Below are 17208 nucleotides of genomic sequence, written 5' to 3' on the forward strand. Positions count from 1 at the left end.
CACCTCTCGGCCAGGTTGTAGAGGAGCTCCCGTCCGGCACACAGCTCCTCCAGCAGCACCAGGTAGTCGGGGCTGATGAGGGCCGAGTGGAGCTGCACCAGGTGGGGGTGGTTGAGCCTCTTGAGCAGCTGGTACTCCCTCAGCACCAGCTGCCGCTGCTCGGGCCGGTACGGGGTGATCTTGCCTGCCAGGTACTGCTGGCTCTGCTCCTCCCGACACTGGGCCACCACACTGAAGCGGCCCCTGGGGACGCAGACACAGGAAGTCACTATCTACAGTAGTGTATGTGGCATGGCTTCGTCCCCTATAGCCTAATGGCCAGGTGCAGAACATATGCGCAGGTACATGTATTATCTATTGTGTTATTTGTTTCAATTTATTCTCTTTTTTTCTGGTTTGATTCATGTTTTTATCTGTTATGTTTCATGTTTTAGTATTTAGAAACATCTTCTAGAGTCTATTTGGCCCCAGAGTGCTTTATCTAAGTCTTGAATTAACTGTATTTTCTACTGTGCAGGGATGACTTCATGAAAATACGTTTATCAGGTCAAGAGCATGTCTGAAATGTACACTGAACCAAGCAAATTCGAAATGGAGGCACAATGTCACTTTACACAATTAAGTAATCATGTAGGCTAATACACTACAGTGGCATGTGTAGGGAGAGATACTGCAACACTTTGGGTTAAGTAATCATATTTGACAAATGTGCTGTCTCGAACTGACCTAATCACACCTGGGTTTGCCACTCTGCACTCTCAGGCTGGGATGTTAACAACATGTGGAAACACAATGTCCTAACACTGAGGTTAATCTTCAGAAAGACTTGACCTATTCCAAACGTACCTGTTGATCTCTGAGAGGAAAGAGTAGATCTTATGGGGGCCCTGCCCCCCTGTCACAATGACCTTTGACCTCAGGGATTCCTTTTGAATAAGAGGAATGTGGGAGTCTAAAAGGAGAGGAAGGAGGGGGAAAAAAAACATGTCATGCGGAAAATCATCGCAGCTGATCTTAATGCCACTTAAAAGATTAGTTTCATATTTAGTTTCATGATTGGTTTCTAGATGGCTTTCGCTTAATGGGGATTTTGGCTTTGTTAGCTTAATGCCAACTTTCCTTCTGGCCTCCTGAAATACTTCATCTCAGTAAGTTGGCTTGAAAAACCAACATGCCCCTTTCTCCTTGGCACTTGCAATGGCTATTTCAATTTTCAAGTTGGATGGATGGATGAATGAGCTAGGGGTTTTTTTCCTACTGTGAGGGACATTTCAAAATTGCTTGTGCAACCACGGAAAGTTTACACAGTGAACCGTCTTGGCAACCTTATGATCACAATAGTAGATTCTTACCAAAGGACAATAAATATAACAGAAAAATAAGCAGCTTATATGTTACGCTTAATTAAGCCTTTCAGTACCAACTGATATTCCAGAACAATGCACTGAACCCGCAAAAATCTCACCATATTTTCAATTTTCACTACTAGAATGAATGAACAAACCCACGAAATTTGACCTTTTATAATTGAATATTTGTGCAGGAAAAAATGTCACGGAACAAATGTTAATTGTAGTGCTGTCAATTGTAGTGCATTTCATGCCCTGAAATGTTACCACAACGAGCGAGTGCAGCTCATTATACATGAAAACAGAAGACATTCAGACACTGGTTTAAATCACTGTCCTGAGTCCACCTCTGCGGTGACAGGGTCTGGTAGCTCTTGGTATGACAGAGCTGGGTCTTGCCTTCATGGTGGATAGCCATGTAGGCCAGCACGGTGGGGTCACTGAAGGGACCCGCTCCTGTTTTGGTGACGCAGGCGACGCGGAAGACGTAGCCCGGGCCCTTGGGGAGGGAGTTGACCGTGTAGCAGCTGTCAGCCACATCCTCCGCCAGCAGCTTCCACTCCACCACTCCACCTGGGGTAGGGGCGCACAGATCAAGGGAATAACAGATCAGTACAGTAAAAGTAATACAGATCTTTTGGGGGCTTTTCATTATTTTTCAGACAGGACTATATGAGAGAGACAGGAATAAAGATGGGAGAGAGAGACGGAGAAGGATCTGCAAATGACCTGAATCGAACTCAGGTCGCCGGTGTACTGTAGCAGTGCAGTGCCCTACTGTTTCAGCCACGCCTGGGCCATAATACAGATTTTTGGGAGCTTTTCTTGTCTCCCTTGGGAAGGACAGTCAGAGAGGAGACAGGAAAGTATTGTGAGAGAGATGGGGAAGGAGTGGGAAATGGCTTCTAGCCGACTGAGCCACAGCCAAGACCAGAGTACCATTTTATACAGAAAATTACAGTCCCTGGATGCAAAATAATGTCAGAATGTCACACTTAATTTCCCCCAGGGATCAATTCAGTTACTCTATTCTACTCTATTAGTAGGTAGTGGTGTATTAACCTGGAGATGTTACACCTAAGGAAAAGTAAGTACAAACGTATGAGATTTAAACACGTAAGTCAAACATAAGGCCTAGGGGCTGCATGCGCTCCGCCAGATGCTTTAATCCGCCCCAGACTTGCAGACGGAAAAAAACCAAGATTGACAAAAAGTACATCTCAATCGCATTACTGCTGGTGTCTGAGATCTCAGGTTGTCAGTACTTCAGAAAGTGTCTTTCCTGATGCTCCTGATATGCCTGCTGACATCCACCTCCAGATGATTGACCAGCTATGTGATTCCGATATGAAGCAGAAATTTGCATCCTTTCACAATTACAGTACGTTACTTGTCCGGCCCACTTGAGATCAAATTGACTGTATGTGGCCCCTGAACTAAAATGTCAACCCTGGTGCAGCGTGTACTGTACTGTACTGTACTGTACTGTACTGTACTGTACTGTACTGTACTGTACTGTACTGTACTGAGTGTTGAGGTATGTTTATATGTAGTACTGCTGATAAAAGTAGGTTACCTTTAAATGTAGATCTGGAATAGGTGTGGTATTCATCTACCTGCAGCACTATGCTGTGAGAGGCAGGTGATGGAAGTGCGTTACCTGCAGTGCTGTACTGTAAGCAGTAGGTGAAGGACTCGCTGCACTTGACGGGTCTCCAAACCAGCAGCACGCCCCCTCCTGCCAGCTGGTGCACGTCTGGTCTGGACGGGCGGACAGTCACCTCTGGAGACCACAAGCAATGGGTGGAGAGATACACTTAGCCTTCTACTGTATCTCCTATCTACTGTCAAAGATAAATTCTTTTTCATCACATTATCACACATCTACAGACAAATTCCATACATTTTTGTTTTAACAATCCCACAAATCTACTGTCAAATCTACTATCAAACGTGTGTTCCATACTTTTTAATCACAAACAGAACCTATAAATAGATTTTCCACATCAAAATGATGTTTTGGTGGTTCAACAACTTCTTGCAGACAGACACTTCTGCACTTTGCATGGACTTCTCTTCTGAAGCTTGCATGAGAGACGACTATGCTCTCAACCTGAACATGTTTTGCTTTAAAGGCTGTAAAATTAGTTGATTCAAATGACTCTCTTGTTCACCTTTGATTTTCTTGAAAGCAGGTGGGATAAGCGCTTGGGGAGATGGGAGGGCTTGGAAGAATTGCTTGGGGGTTTTCTTCTGTGGGCTGCTTGAGCTTAGCGTTGGGGCAGAGCCGAGAGGAGAGCGAGCCCTCTGTGGGGACACTGGAGGAGGACCTTTATAGATGGGACCTAAAAGGCAGACAGCACATTACGGAAACATGAAAATATTGACATTTACATTGATCTTTATAACGTTGATTAGTTCTATAAATGACTATTTAGCTGAATGGCATGTTGTTGGCAATACTGGGAATAACATTATTCCCATTAACATTAACATTATGGTTTGTAATATGGTTACATCTAATTCTCTGTTGACATCAAAGCAGTTGGTAACTCACCACTCTTGGACTTCTCCTCCTTACTGGTCTGCTTGGTGAAGAGTTTGGTAAGATTTGAAGCTGAGGATCTCATCTTCTTCTTCAGGGTCAGCATTGGGCTTTTGGACGGCGAGGTCACAGAGGCCTCCTTCTCTTTCTTCTGCTTCCTCTCCCCTCCACCACCTCCACCACCACCACCACCACCAACATCAGGCTGGGAGGACGACAGTCCGGTCCAGGACTGCCTGCGAAACAGCTTCATGAGGCCGATCTTTGGAGACTTCCCACTGGGTTGCTTGACCTCCAGGGCTGGGGCTGAAGCGTGCCTCTGGAGCACCTCTGGAGGACCTGGCGTTGCGGGCATGCTGGGAACCTGGTCCGAGAGGCGCGAGGGACTGCGTTTAAGGGACAGGTCACCCCTCTCTATTTGCAGGCTAAGCCTGGACCCGTATCTCCGGCTTGGTGGGGTCGGGGGTTGCCGTTTATGACCGTCCTCCTCGTCCGAAGTGTGCAGGTAAGACGAGGCCATTGCAGACAAGGGCCTCTGCTCTCTCCTGGGAAGACCAGCGAGACCAGTGGCAGCAGCTGAGAAGTCCTCAGTGGAACCCATTCTGCTGGACGCCTCAGAGTCTAGAGTGTAAGACTCGGCAAGAGAGGTCTGGGAACTGCCAAGGTTCTCTCCCTCTGAGGGACGTCTGGACCCTCTTCGCCTCCTGGGTGGGGGAACCAGAGGTCGGCTCTCTGGGGCAGCTTCAACGACCGCCTCCCTCTCATCTACCCCTTGAGTCCTGGGCTTCACTTCGGCGACTATACTCTGCCTTCTGTCACTGGTAGCCGCTGGTGGCACAGCTACCACACTCTGCCTCCTCTCACTGGTGGTTGCTGGTAGTGCCGCCACTATACTTTGCCTCCTATCGCTGGTAGCCGGTGCTACCACGCTCTGCCTCCTGTCTCTAGTGGCCACTTGCTTTGGAGATGAGCTCTCCTGGGCATGTTCCACCCCTATTTCCTCCTCATCTGTCGACATACCCTTATGCCTGAACAATGCCTGCACCTCCTCCTCCACCTCCTCTTCTACCTCCCCCTCCTCCTCTTCTTCTTCCTCCCCTGGCTCCCGCAGTGGAGTCCTCCTGGTGGACTCGTCTAGGGACCTGCTCCTTCGCTGGGCAGAGAGCGGGTGGATGAGGCTGACGCCGCTATCAAATGAGCAGGACTTGAGCATGGTGTTTTGCCCCGAGCCCCTTCTCTGACCTCCTCCTCCTCCACCACTGCCAGCTCCTCCAGCCCCACCACCTCCATTCTCGGGCGCGTCCTCCACGTACTCTATGAGTGGCTCGTTGAGGCGGCCGGAGAGGCTCGACCGGAGCGGCTTGCGTCCGCGCTCCTGCTTGCGCGCTGTGTGCGGCTTGTGGCTCAACATGTGTCGGGCTGACATGGGCGAGAGCTGGTGCGAGCTGCTGTGGAACATGCTGCGGATCAGACGGTTCCGAGGGATGATCAAGCGCTCTGGTTGTTGAGCAGGGGCAGGAGAATGCAGCTCTCTGCTCTCTTCCCCCTCAGAGAGGTAGAGCGACGGGCTGCTCCGCCCACCATCAGGCTGCTGCTCCTGGTCCTTAGGCTTGCTAGTAGGGAACACCAGGGCTCCCCGCTGAAGACCTCCTCTCTCCAGCATCGAGTCCTCCTCGTCCACCCGGGTACGACCCATCTCCTGCAGCGTTCTGCCCCTACCTGTAGTCTCCGCCAACTTCACCTGAGGCAGCTCAAACTCCTCCTCCTCTTCCTCCTCTTCCAGTTCCTCCTCTTCTTCCTCTTCCTCCTCCTCTTCATCCCAGTCGTCCTCATCTTCGGGGTTGAAGTGATGGAAGCACTCCCAGACGTCTGCGTCGTCGTATTCGGAGGAGGAGGCGCTGCTGAGGGAGGTGCTGCTGGGCTCGTGGGGCTCCCGGGGGGCCGTGATGGACACCTCCTCAGGCGGGGCGTCCAGCAGGTCTGGGATGGGCCGCAGGGTGAGCACCGAGCCCACGCACGTCAGGGAGTGCTGCGGCACAGCAATGACAAGAGGGTGGGGGATCAGTCAGGCTTTGCAAGACATTAGACAACAGACACTGGTGCAGGGGAAGAACTTTATGAAACGGAAACCACTTCTTGATGCAAATAAATATTTCATTCGACTCTATGTACCTGGCAGCCGGAACAAGCACACACTAAAATATACAATACCTGTCAATAACCTCACTTTAACTTCAACTATAACCGAAACAAAAACTGTTTTTAAAACATTTATCACATTACTCAAGCATGATTGAGAAATGGTAAATGTAAGGATTGACTTTTCCTTACCTGCCATTTTCTCCTTGCAATGAAAGATTTCAAATTCTTTGTGTTAATGCTCCCGGGTTCCTCATACTGACCCTAATGAGAGAAAAGGTAAATTCATACTAAAGCAACGTGGGTGATGTGGAATTCAAGGACACAGAAGGAAACACTCACCTGGAACCACTGGTGTGCTAAGCACTGGGAGGCTGATGGACGCACTCTAGGGAAGATGAAATAATACTTTGTCAGGCTAATATACTTATACAGCAATGTGCATTACACACTCACTCACCCACACAACCACACCCATACCCACCCACACACACACACACACACACACGCACACACACACACACACACACACACACACACACACACACACACACACACACACACACACACACACACACACACACACACACACACACACACACACACACACACACGCTTACTCTGGGAGTGGCTGTAGGACTTTGTGGAGGAAGTCCTGGGCCTCCTGGCTTCTGCAGGTGACCTCAGGGGTGTCCCAAAACAGCGATCCCTCGGCAACCCGCATCAGGGTCGCACGATCATTATCCCCGAAAAACGGGCAGTGGCACGTCAGACTGCACAGACACAGCCAGAACACAATCACACAGTATCAGTGAGCCATCTTACATTAAAATGCTAATGTAATGTGAATTTTACATTTTAATTTCTAATTTCAAGGGAGACTGTGTGAGATTTTTAGTTGTTTATTTCCAGAATTCATGCTGCCCATTCACTAATGTTACCTTTTTCATGAATACTTACCACCACCATCAAATTCTAAGTATTCATTATGATTGGAAAAATTGCACTTTTCATACATGAAAAGGGGGATCTTCTCCATGGTCCGCCATTTTGAATTTCCAAAAATAGCCATTTTTAGCTGCAAAAATGACTCTACTTGGACCATACTAGAAAATATTTGTTTATTACTTGGTAAACTTTCATGCAAAGATCAAATTGGGCAATAGGCAGTCAAGTTTCAATGAGCAGCATAGTTGCAGTACCTTTTTTGACCATTTCCTGCACAGTGTCCCTTTAATTTAATTTAATTTTCAATAATTCCACCTTCCAATATCGACAAGCCCTCCCAATGCTTGCAGTGCTTGTATTGCTTCACAAAACTAGTGGCTATACATGTGCCTTTTTCAAGGCTCTAGATTTGTACAACTTGTGGAAAGTGTATGCAGTGCATTGGCCCACTTCAAATGTCATGACTTACCATAAATAAGCCACAACACCCAGGGACCTGTTAGGAGAAGATGGATATCACTGTAAATGTTTTAACAGGAGTTCTCATGTGACTTACTGTACAATGCCAGTATGTGATGACTGAGGAGATTGTCAGTAAAATATGCAGTACAGTACAACTACCGTAATGACAACTAAATAACTTACCAGATGTCAGTTCCCATTGTGACTGGTTCCTGGTGGACAATCTCTGGAGCCACGAACTCCGGGGTTCCAAACTTGCTGTACTGGTGCCTGGAGGTGTCAATCTCCTGGCAGAAGCCAAAATCACAGATCTTCACCTCCTCTTTGGCTGGAGACACCATCAGGATGTTGTCAGTCTGGTGTGCCCAGGGTAGGAGGGGGAGGGGGGTGGGGGTAGAGATAGAGGAGGAGAAGAAAGAAGAGGGGGGGGGGGGAGATTGAAAAGAGAATGGAATTAAGACAATACAAACAGTCAAAAGAAGACAGTTATACAGTAGCTTCAGAAGAAGACAGAAGAAAGTTATTGCTTCAAATGAAATGTGAAACCACTTAAGTAAAAACAGAAGAAAGCTAGCTGTTAGAGATACAGTATGTTGATGTAGTCAACATTTCACAATATAATAATTTGCTTCAGTCATCGGTGCTACTAGACATTAAAACTCACTTTGAGGTCCAAATGGAGGATGTTGAGACTGTGGATATGAGCAAGGCCCTCCAAAATCTGACGAATAAACATCTGAACCTGCACATGACGGAGCACAGATAAAAATCGAAGAAAGGAAGCATCCTATACAATACATGTCACCTCTATTCCTTATAGATCTCAATATCCCAATAAAGCATCTCTACCCTACTGGTAGTACATCATGCTGCAAGGAAGTTTGTGCATTCAAGATCAAAACAGCAAATATACGTAATCTTACCTCCATTTCTTTCACAGAGCCTTTCAGTAACAAATGATCTAGAAGGTCTTGTGAGGAACACCTAAAACCAAAAACACACTATAAGCACACATTGCAAAGCCATGGGGAAGACGAGGGTAAATTACACTGACGTTCTGTGAGCTCTAACATGACTGCCGATTACCAACTGTGCATACGTAAAGCTCATCCATTTTCTTTGTTACCACTCCATCACTAATTGTAAGGCTGAACGAGCAGGATAGTAAAACAAAGTAGTTGACCGTACATTTCTGTGACCAGAACCAGGGTGCGTCTGGTGCAGAAGAAGTCCAGGAGGCAGGCCACCCTGGAGTGGGCAAGGCGTGAGAGCAGGTCCCTCTCCTGGAAGGCCCTGGTTCTGGTGCTGCTCCTCAGGGGCAGAAACTTGGCAGCAAACATCTCCCCCGTCGCCCTGTGAGACACTTTCTTCACCACACCAAACGTGCCCCTGAAACAAGGCAATAGAACATCGATATCAATATCATGTATAAATCACATTGTCATATACAACCGTGTACACCCAGGTAGATAATCAAGCATATTGTTTGGATCATTTAGTTGGTGCTTTGTACCATCATCTGACCCTTGCTGTTGTATATCAGTACACTAGAATAGGTTATTTGTTAGGTGTCACTATTATATCACGTTGTAGTATTACTACATACATATTATATTGCTGGTGCTGGATATCACATAATGATCCTTTTTATTTGTTTCAGAAACCAAAGATGGGATCAATTGGTCAGCTGTTCAAGAAGATCCGGAGCTGTGGAGATTCAGAGACAAGTGGGTCCATGCAAACATGTACCAGTAGGCCAAACAGGCTGAGACATGAGACACTCTCAAAAGAAATGGCCAAAATCTCTAAGTAGGTTAAAAAAGTAAAGATATATCATTTCCCCAATAAAGGCCCAGGCAGGAGATGGCCTGAAAACAGAGACCAAGACGGTGGGATGCTGGTCCTTTTTAACAATCCCCAAAATGAAGCTGTCATTGAAGGTGAGACAGTATGCTGCTGTCATGTGGAAATACTATTAGTAATAAATTGAAATGTTAAACTGTTTGTCTGTGTGCACATGTGCGTAGGTCCTGTGTGTATTTTTGAATTTGGTAATAAATAGTGTCTCAAATACATTATTAGAAATTTAGGAGGCGTGCACAAGCTCAGCCCATCAATGAGGACATCATGTCTGTACACCAGCAGGACTAAACAAGGTAACTAATGGACTGGGAGATAAGAAGAACATGCATCTGTTGTAACACGTGAACATGTAAAATAGTGCCACAGCTGACATAGAGATGTGATTTTTTTTGTACTTGTTACAGGTTGTGCAGCAATGTGAATGATGGGAGAGGTGATATGTGGCTTGGCTAACATCTGGTCTGGATGGAGATACATTTTTCCTTTTGCCACAACATCTCCATGAGCCGATTTACATCCAGTTCATTGGATCATCAATCACACTTTTGTTTTTGTTATTTATTGATAGTTTTTTTGTTCTGCTTTTTAATACAAAATTCATATTCCCCTAACCCAGGGTTTCCCAAACTGTGGTGCGTGTGTGGTGTGGAGCTAAATAGAGCAATGGTGGATATGTGAGTTTTTATCCTACATCAATGAACATGAAGCAGTTTTTAATTGTATGGTGAATTGTATGCTGGAAGGGTCCATCTGAAGTGTAGTTTAACTCCTAGACTATTGCAAAAGAGGATTCCCCAAAACAACTGTGCATAATGTGCAGTGAATGTGCAGTGAATCATACTTGCGTGGCCATCAGCACACCAAAATATTCGCCTAGGGGGTGCGCGAACCACACTGAAATGTACAAGGGGGTGCCCAGGGGGAAAGGTTTGGGAACCGCTGCTCTAACCAATACTTAATAAATCAACCCCAACTCCATACAAAGAAGGATGATTCCTTTTTATGAAACTGAGGTGGGGGGTGGAGGGTGGGGGGTCATGAGGAGAGCAGAGGTAATCATCTGCACACTCAGAAAACTTCTGAATTTGTTTATGTGCTAGTAATGGAAACTCATAACATATATGTACGGTAACCAAAATAACTGTCAACTATAATTTACAAGCACCTTGATAATGATGAAATAAATGTTGACCCCCACCGTTAAAATGAACTCAGCTGGATGGATGTTGGCTGGTATGGATACTGGCTTTAGTTTACCGTAAATGTAATCTTAAACCGTGAACCACATGCCTCTAATTATAACCTGTCCATTCATATGTTTACGGACTCAGCAGATGATTTCATTAAAAGTGACTTACAATCACAATAGCAAACAAAGAAATAAAATGGCAATGACCTGCCAAAAATGCATGACATCATGAATACCATCACGATACACAGATGTTGTTCTCACAAGTGCTACAATGTATGTTAGACATACATTACATGAGAGTTTGGTATGAGGATAGTGCACATATAGTACCTTAAAGTTCATAAGGGTTGGAGCAGGCGTCACCCAACAGTTTTTTTCTTCCTTTTAAGGGTGCTGACCAAAATATTGTAAGACTGAAAAATGAAAAAAGGTCGCACCATGCATAGGTTTCTTTTTATTTACACAGACGCGTTTCGGCGCTCTGCCTTCCTCAGTGCGCACATTCCTCATTTTTCAGACATATAGTACCTTCCCATCTCATCATGGACCTCATAGACTGACAGTAGCTTCCGTCTGCCAAGTTCCACCTCCATCTCTTCTGGTGTCCCCACCTCTGGAGCTGTGGGCAAGTAACAGGTGGGAATTATAGAGCATTAAAAACACTAAAATCTGGTAATCATACTTTTGAATACTTTTTAAACACTATCCAAGTGCACATACAGTATGAGATGCTTAGCACATTTCACTGCACCTGATAGGTTTCGGAAAGGCCCACACTCCACAGAAGCCTATACAGTAATCCAGCTCTTTCAAGAGTTTTATAGCATATGACATTTTGGGGTTTGGAACATAAAGTATGTGACAATAATGAGTGATATGAGTAGAGGTGCTCCGATCACCATTTTTTGGGTCCGATCACCGATACCGATCACCAAAAATCTTTATCTGCCGATTACCGATCATTGCCGATCACAAAAATGATTTCCTATTTTTTTAATAGCCTATTAATTATCCTTATTGAATACCATTTCTGCCCATAAACCAATCAATCTTAATTTGCACATGTCTATTATTAGGCTATTATTATTATTATTATTATTATCTTTCAGACTAGTGTTGGTAATACAGTCTACAGTATTAATCAATGTATAAGTTATTGCATAGAATAACTAAACTATTTAAGATTGAATTGAAACTGAAACATTACATCAAATAGTCTTCCACATACGAGAAAAAACAACCTGTCGCTTTAAATGAGCAGCCTCGTGAGGAGAGCCCCTCCCCTCTCTGTCACCGTCCACAGTTGCAGTGCTCCACTACCGTTCTGAATCTCTCTCTCAAGTTTTAACCACATCTGTCGCCGTTTGGTGTTTCAGCGACTATCAAACTAATCGACTGACTGCCAATTACAACTTTGAAAACAATAATTGACATGTTTGTGCTGACAACGTGAAGTTGTCGCGTGCTGACCAAGGCAACTACACAGGTTATAACGTAACATGGCTCACTGGCGAGTTATAGACAAGCAAAGATGCCTTCTTTTGGTGCAGTTGCAGCTGTGCAGAGCCAGCGCCTACATGCAGCGCCAGGTGTAAAGGCAAATGGTTGCGTGAGGAATTTAATATCTCTCGATCGGTTTTTTGATCGGCATGTTTTTCCGATCACCGATCAGGCTATTTTTGGCCATTATCGGCCGGTCATGATCGGCAGCCGAGCAATCGGAGCACCTCTAGATATGAGAAATCATCAACACATACAGTACATAATTAAAGCAGTAGAGTGAAAAAATACAATGGATCTGCAAGTGTGGATTGAACAGACAGTCCCAGTGGATACGAGAAATAATTGGCACCTAAGCACCGATTGATATTTAATTGACATCAATTAATATATAGTATAGAAAAATCACAAAATGGAAATGCAATAGATGTTCAAGTGTGGATTGAACAGAGCCAGGGCTGGTCTGGCGATCTGGCATACCAGGCATTTCCCGGTGGGCCCTGCACTCTCGAGGGCCCCTATTTTCAGGAATATATATATACACCGGTATATAAAAAAGAAATAAAATAAAAAAACAATAATCTGAAAATAGGGGCCCACGAAGGAGTAGGCCCACCGGTGAGACAGTTCTGCGCCGCGAATTATGAGGGGCCCCTTTGAGCCAAAAGTGCCTGGGCCCTAATTATCACCCAGTCCAGCCCTGAACAGAGTGGCTCAGTGCCTGGTGCCCTACCTTGGGACTCCACCATGAGCTGGGCGTTGCAGGAGACGTGCCCGGTGCTGTTCTCCGCTTCACAGGTGTAGGTGCCGCAGTCCTCCAGGGTCACGCACTGCAGGCTCAGCGAGCAGCGCGCCCCAAAGTACTCCATCTCCACATTCTCACTGGGCACCACCTCCAGTCCGTCCTTCGTGAAAACAAAGTGGGTGATCATCATTACTTACGCCACACAGATCACATGGCGTCATGAAGACATGCTCTGCAAAGAGTTGGACTATATTGGATATATTGGGTATTAATATGAATCGAAGACTACATGGCACTATGTGAAATCACATACAACCTCCCTGTCTGTCCAGTAATTTTCATGTTGAAATGACATATTGGGAATAGCTTTTGACTGTTCCTTTGCCTCGCCATGTTTTCGACAGGAAGCTCTTCCTAGACCTCCTCTGAAAACGGTGCTCTTGTAAAGGTTGCTCACCTTCAGCCAGTACACCTCTGGCAGAGGCTGCCCTGTGATGATGGTGGAGAGAGTGGCCGGATGCCCCAGTTTGACACACTGATCCTCCATAGGCACCTGGATGGATGGGGGATCTGAACAAACATTGACAATGTGGTTAGTCAAGAGCCAAAATCTCATTGAGCAACCTGCCCTGATTCAGTACTGTACAGGCATAGAATTAAACTTCAAAAACAAACACAGCTGAGCTGATTTCATTCTGCAAATAAATATTACATCATTATGACAAATTAAACACACTGTCAAAACAGTGATAGGACTTACAGTATCTTCAAAAGCATCCATAAACCACTGACCTGTCTCTGCGTCCTCTTCCTCCTCATGAACCAGCTCTTCCTGCTTTGGACCAGGATCAGTCTTCTTCAGTGTAGGCTTCGGTGCAGCTTGGGGGAGTTCCTTCTGCTTAGTTCCAGCCGTGCTTGCAGTGGCCCTACGCAAAGTAAAGCAGTCAAGCATACAGATGCTCTTACATAACTCTTCGTAAGACTGCAGCTCAAGACAGTGAGAGGAGATCTATTGTATAGGTTCTACCAGGAAGACTGTAATGCCTCGTTAAGCTTTTAATTACTTTTGTCTGGTCAGTGTTTGCCATTTGCTTCAAAATGACTTGTCTGATGAATCTGTTTAGCTGCCTCAGATTCTGACGGATCAACCTCAACATCCTCCCTCCAAATCATTATTAGGTTGGTCCCTGTCTATCTGTTAAAATCGGGTCAAGTCCTGTTGCTGCCGACAGACTAGTGCAGGATCTGCCAATTTTTAAATACATGCACATGGACTGATGACTACGCCTTTGACTGGGCCTAACCCTAACCCATCGAAGAATATTTTATATGATATGATATAGAATATGTTTTATTGTTTACCGGTATTTGTATGTACGTTGTGCCTACTGACTCATACTTTGCTACTTGAATCTTTCTGGTAGAACATACGCTTCTTTAAATAAAGTAGTAAGTCATGGTAAGAACCATCCAATCCAACCATGATTCTGCATGCTTACGGTTCAGGGGCGGGCTGAAAGAACATCTGAAGCCAGTTCTTCACCAGGGAAGTGGACCAGGTCTCAGCCTCGGCCTCTGGCTCTGTAGGACCAGACATGATAACTGAGCGCCTCACAGTGGTGACAGAAAAAGGAAGGGCAATTCTAACATTTCAGACTTGATAACTGAGCACCTGACAGTGGTGACAGCAAAAGGAAGGGCCATTCTATCCATTTACAGTGGACTCCTTATGTTGTCCGTGTAACAGTTACACCAATGTTAATAACGATCAATTGATGATAATATCTTCAGCGACATCCTATTAAAAACAATGGATTCTCACTTCCCAAACTTTCCAATTCTATATTTTACCTCCAATACATACATTAGATATACAATACAATAGTGGACATTTTGACATAAAAAACAGTACTTGCAGATACAGTCCTTAATCCTATCCACAACAGGGCCAACTCACTTACCTGAGGTAGGACATGCGGGGTGAAGAACAAGCATCAGTAGATTTTCAAGGAGACTTCCTCACATGAATTGTTTTTGCTAAAATCTTGCTAAAAAATGTTTTTTTCCCCTATAAAACCAGCCGGGGAGCAGCTCAACTCCAAGCACATGGCCAACTCATTTTGAGGGTGAGGGTGAGACAGAGGACATGGGGGAGTGGACGGACAAAATGACATGGATATGTGGACATGCACCAGGACAGTACAGTACAAGGACAGGAGGAGAAGGACAGGACAGGACACATACAGCATGCAACACATCTGGTACAGTATGTGTGTTTGAGCGAGGCCCACTGGTTCACAGGATGACACACTTACATGAGGATGGCTCTGTTTGGCTCTTTAGTCTCCTGTTCTGGGACTAAAAAGGAAGTGGGATGGAGAGGCATGACATTAGAGAGGATGGCATGGGGGTTCACATGATTGACAGGTGTCCAACAGCTACTGACCAACCACTTATCAGGCAATAAGTGTCTGTCTGTCCAGCCTTCAGATCTTGAGAGGGAGTGATGAGGGATGGTTCAGTCACAGCGTACTCGGATGTAATGGAGTACACTGTTAGCCAAATGACGGTTGATTCTAGAACCCCCCTTAGGCTCAATGACCATTCTATGAACACGATATGGTTCAAGAGGTGTAACGCCTTTGCAGCTGTTAAGCAATTGAAAAAAAAAATAAAACGATTTCCTGGTTGTAATTGCAAATCAGAAACGACCAGTCAATATCATGCCCGGAAATTCCAACCAGGAAATCTGTCTTTTCAAATTGACAGCTGAAAATGCCTCAAACCAGTTTAACTGAACAGAATGGAAACTGGGGGTCCATTCTAGCATACAGCCCTTGCTTAGTCTCATATTTGGCCTGATGTGGTTCTAGAATCAGCTGTGATCTGTACTCTATCATTACAACATGGGTACAATGTATCAACAAGCATGCATGAATATGAACACAACACAGTGGAGACTACAACAGACACATTTCTGATCTAGACAGACGTGACCTGGTAGTTTGAACTGAATGACGTTCAGGTTCCAGTGAGATACTACACATGAAATGACATTTGGTGGACAATAGTGATGTTGATGATATCAATGTAATAAAGCAAAATGAAATGTGGAGTGCAATAGTGTTGATCTTGATGGTAGTTTGAACTGAATGAAGTTCAGGTTCCAGTGAGATGCTACAATGAAATGGCATTGGTCAACAATAGTGATGTTGATGATATCAATGTAATGAAACAAAATTAAATGTGGAGTGCAAGAGTGTTGATCTTGATGATTTCAATGTAATGACGAACTTTGTTATGAGTGCTGGAAGTGAGTGATGGAATGTTTGTGGAAAATGTTTGTGGAGAGCTTTAGAAGTCCCACCATGTTCAGGCTACATGGAGGGAATATGATATGATGAGAAAAGATTCCAATTCCTGTTTCAGAAATTGGATATGTGGGAAGAGTGGATAACAAAAAAAGGACACAAATAAGTCAAAATAGATGAATATTTCTTTCACTATTTTGGAGTGAAGCACTGTAGATGCTATCAGTGATTGACGACTGATGGCTGCTGATTTGTTGCTCATGGGTTTCACAAAAAAGGAGAGAAGAGGTTAGACATGTGGGATGGGAGGGTAGTGGGTGTCTTGGGGATTGACAGATTGTGAGGGAGATGGAAAAAGATGGGAACAAAAACAGGTTGAAAAAAGGGGTTGAATGGGTTGAAAAAAGGGTTGAAGGGTAATGTGGCATGTGCTCAGCCAAGTCTTTCTGCAGAACTTGAAGAAGTTTTGAAAAAGGTTTCCAGAATTGTCTAGAACATTTTCCAGAATTGTCTTTTTTTCATGGTTGCAATGACTGACTTACAAATCGTGTGTGTACATTAGTTATTAACTTTATGTAATGCTCCTGATTCTGCTCCTCAATCAGTAGGCTTATTTGGCTACAGATACTGTATGTAAGGTGATGGACATTATGTGCTGCAAAATGCTGTGAGCACAGACATACCTATGCATTTTTTCTTGATTTGAAAGCTTCAAATCCCTGCTATATCGATTCGGACTTGTCTGTAAGAATTTACCTTTACTTTGTGCTCCTATCCTACCTTTGACGGACACAGGGAGGTCTCTCTCCAGTGGTATTTCCGTGGGGGTGGTCGGGACACGCATAAGCTCAGCTTTGCATTTGGCACTTCCCAGCTTATTCCACAGCTTTGGTAGATAAAGGAAAACAGAGCAAACAGAGTAAGTGAGAAGTTAAAGGGGCTCCAGGTAGGATTAAAAGTTTAATTAATCACGGTCTCCAGTCAGTCAAAGCTTGTGCGAGTCATTAGTGACTGAACGATAGCTCTCGCAACCACTTCCACAGTCCGCTGTCAGAAAAACCCACATGTAACTTTTGGCAGCGTGGTCCAAAGGAGTGTTGTGGGAAACACTTTTCATTTGTAAACACTGCTTTACATACCGTATTCAGATTTGT

At 44.8% G+C, this 17208-nt stretch overlaps 1 protein-coding gene across 6 annotated transcripts in view; it reads right to left on the reverse strand.

Moving 5' to 3' along the window:
- The window catches only part of obscna (obscurin, cytoskeletal calmodulin and titin-interacting RhoGEF a), a 72044-nt gene that overhangs the window by 7928 nt on the left and 46908 nt on the right, over nucleotides 1-17208 (reverse strand). For all 6 annotated transcript variants that reach the window (XM_063201501.1, XM_063201500.1, XM_063201499.1 and 3 more), the window contains 20 exons: nucleotides 16835-16940; nucleotides 14243-14324; nucleotides 13536-13669; nucleotides 13201-13313; nucleotides 12732-12903; nucleotides 11027-11117; nucleotides 8632-8832; nucleotides 8367-8427; nucleotides 8108-8185; nucleotides 7627-7799; nucleotides 7451-7477; nucleotides 6654-6806; nucleotides 6376-6421; nucleotides 6226-6297; nucleotides 3907-5923; nucleotides 3524-3694; nucleotides 3010-3132; nucleotides 1749-1922; nucleotides 847-952; nucleotides 4-243 (listed from right to left, as the gene is read on the reverse strand). In XM_063201501.1, coding sequence (XP_063057571.1) covers nucleotides 4-243; nucleotides 847-952; nucleotides 1749-1922; nucleotides 3010-3132; nucleotides 3524-3694; nucleotides 3907-5923; nucleotides 6226-6297; nucleotides 6376-6421; nucleotides 6654-6806; nucleotides 7451-7477; nucleotides 7627-7799; nucleotides 8108-8185; nucleotides 8367-8427; nucleotides 8632-8832; nucleotides 11027-11117; nucleotides 12732-12903; nucleotides 13201-13313; nucleotides 13536-13669; nucleotides 14243-14324; nucleotides 16835-16940 — 4340 coding nt within the window. The remainder of the gene's footprint in view (nucleotides 1-3; nucleotides 244-846; nucleotides 953-1748; nucleotides 1923-3009; nucleotides 3133-3523; nucleotides 3695-3906; nucleotides 5924-6225; nucleotides 6298-6375; nucleotides 6422-6653; nucleotides 6807-7450; nucleotides 7478-7626; nucleotides 7800-8107; nucleotides 8186-8366; nucleotides 8428-8631; nucleotides 8833-11026; nucleotides 11118-12731; nucleotides 12904-13200; nucleotides 13314-13535; nucleotides 13670-14242; nucleotides 14325-16834; nucleotides 16941-17208) is intronic.

This window comes from Engraulis encrasicolus, chromosome 6, assembly GCF_034702125.1.
Source record: "Engraulis encrasicolus isolate BLACKSEA-1 chromosome 6, IST_EnEncr_1.0, whole genome shotgun sequence".
NCBI lineage: Eukaryota > Metazoa > Chordata > Actinopteri > Clupeiformes > Engraulidae > Engraulis > Engraulis encrasicolus.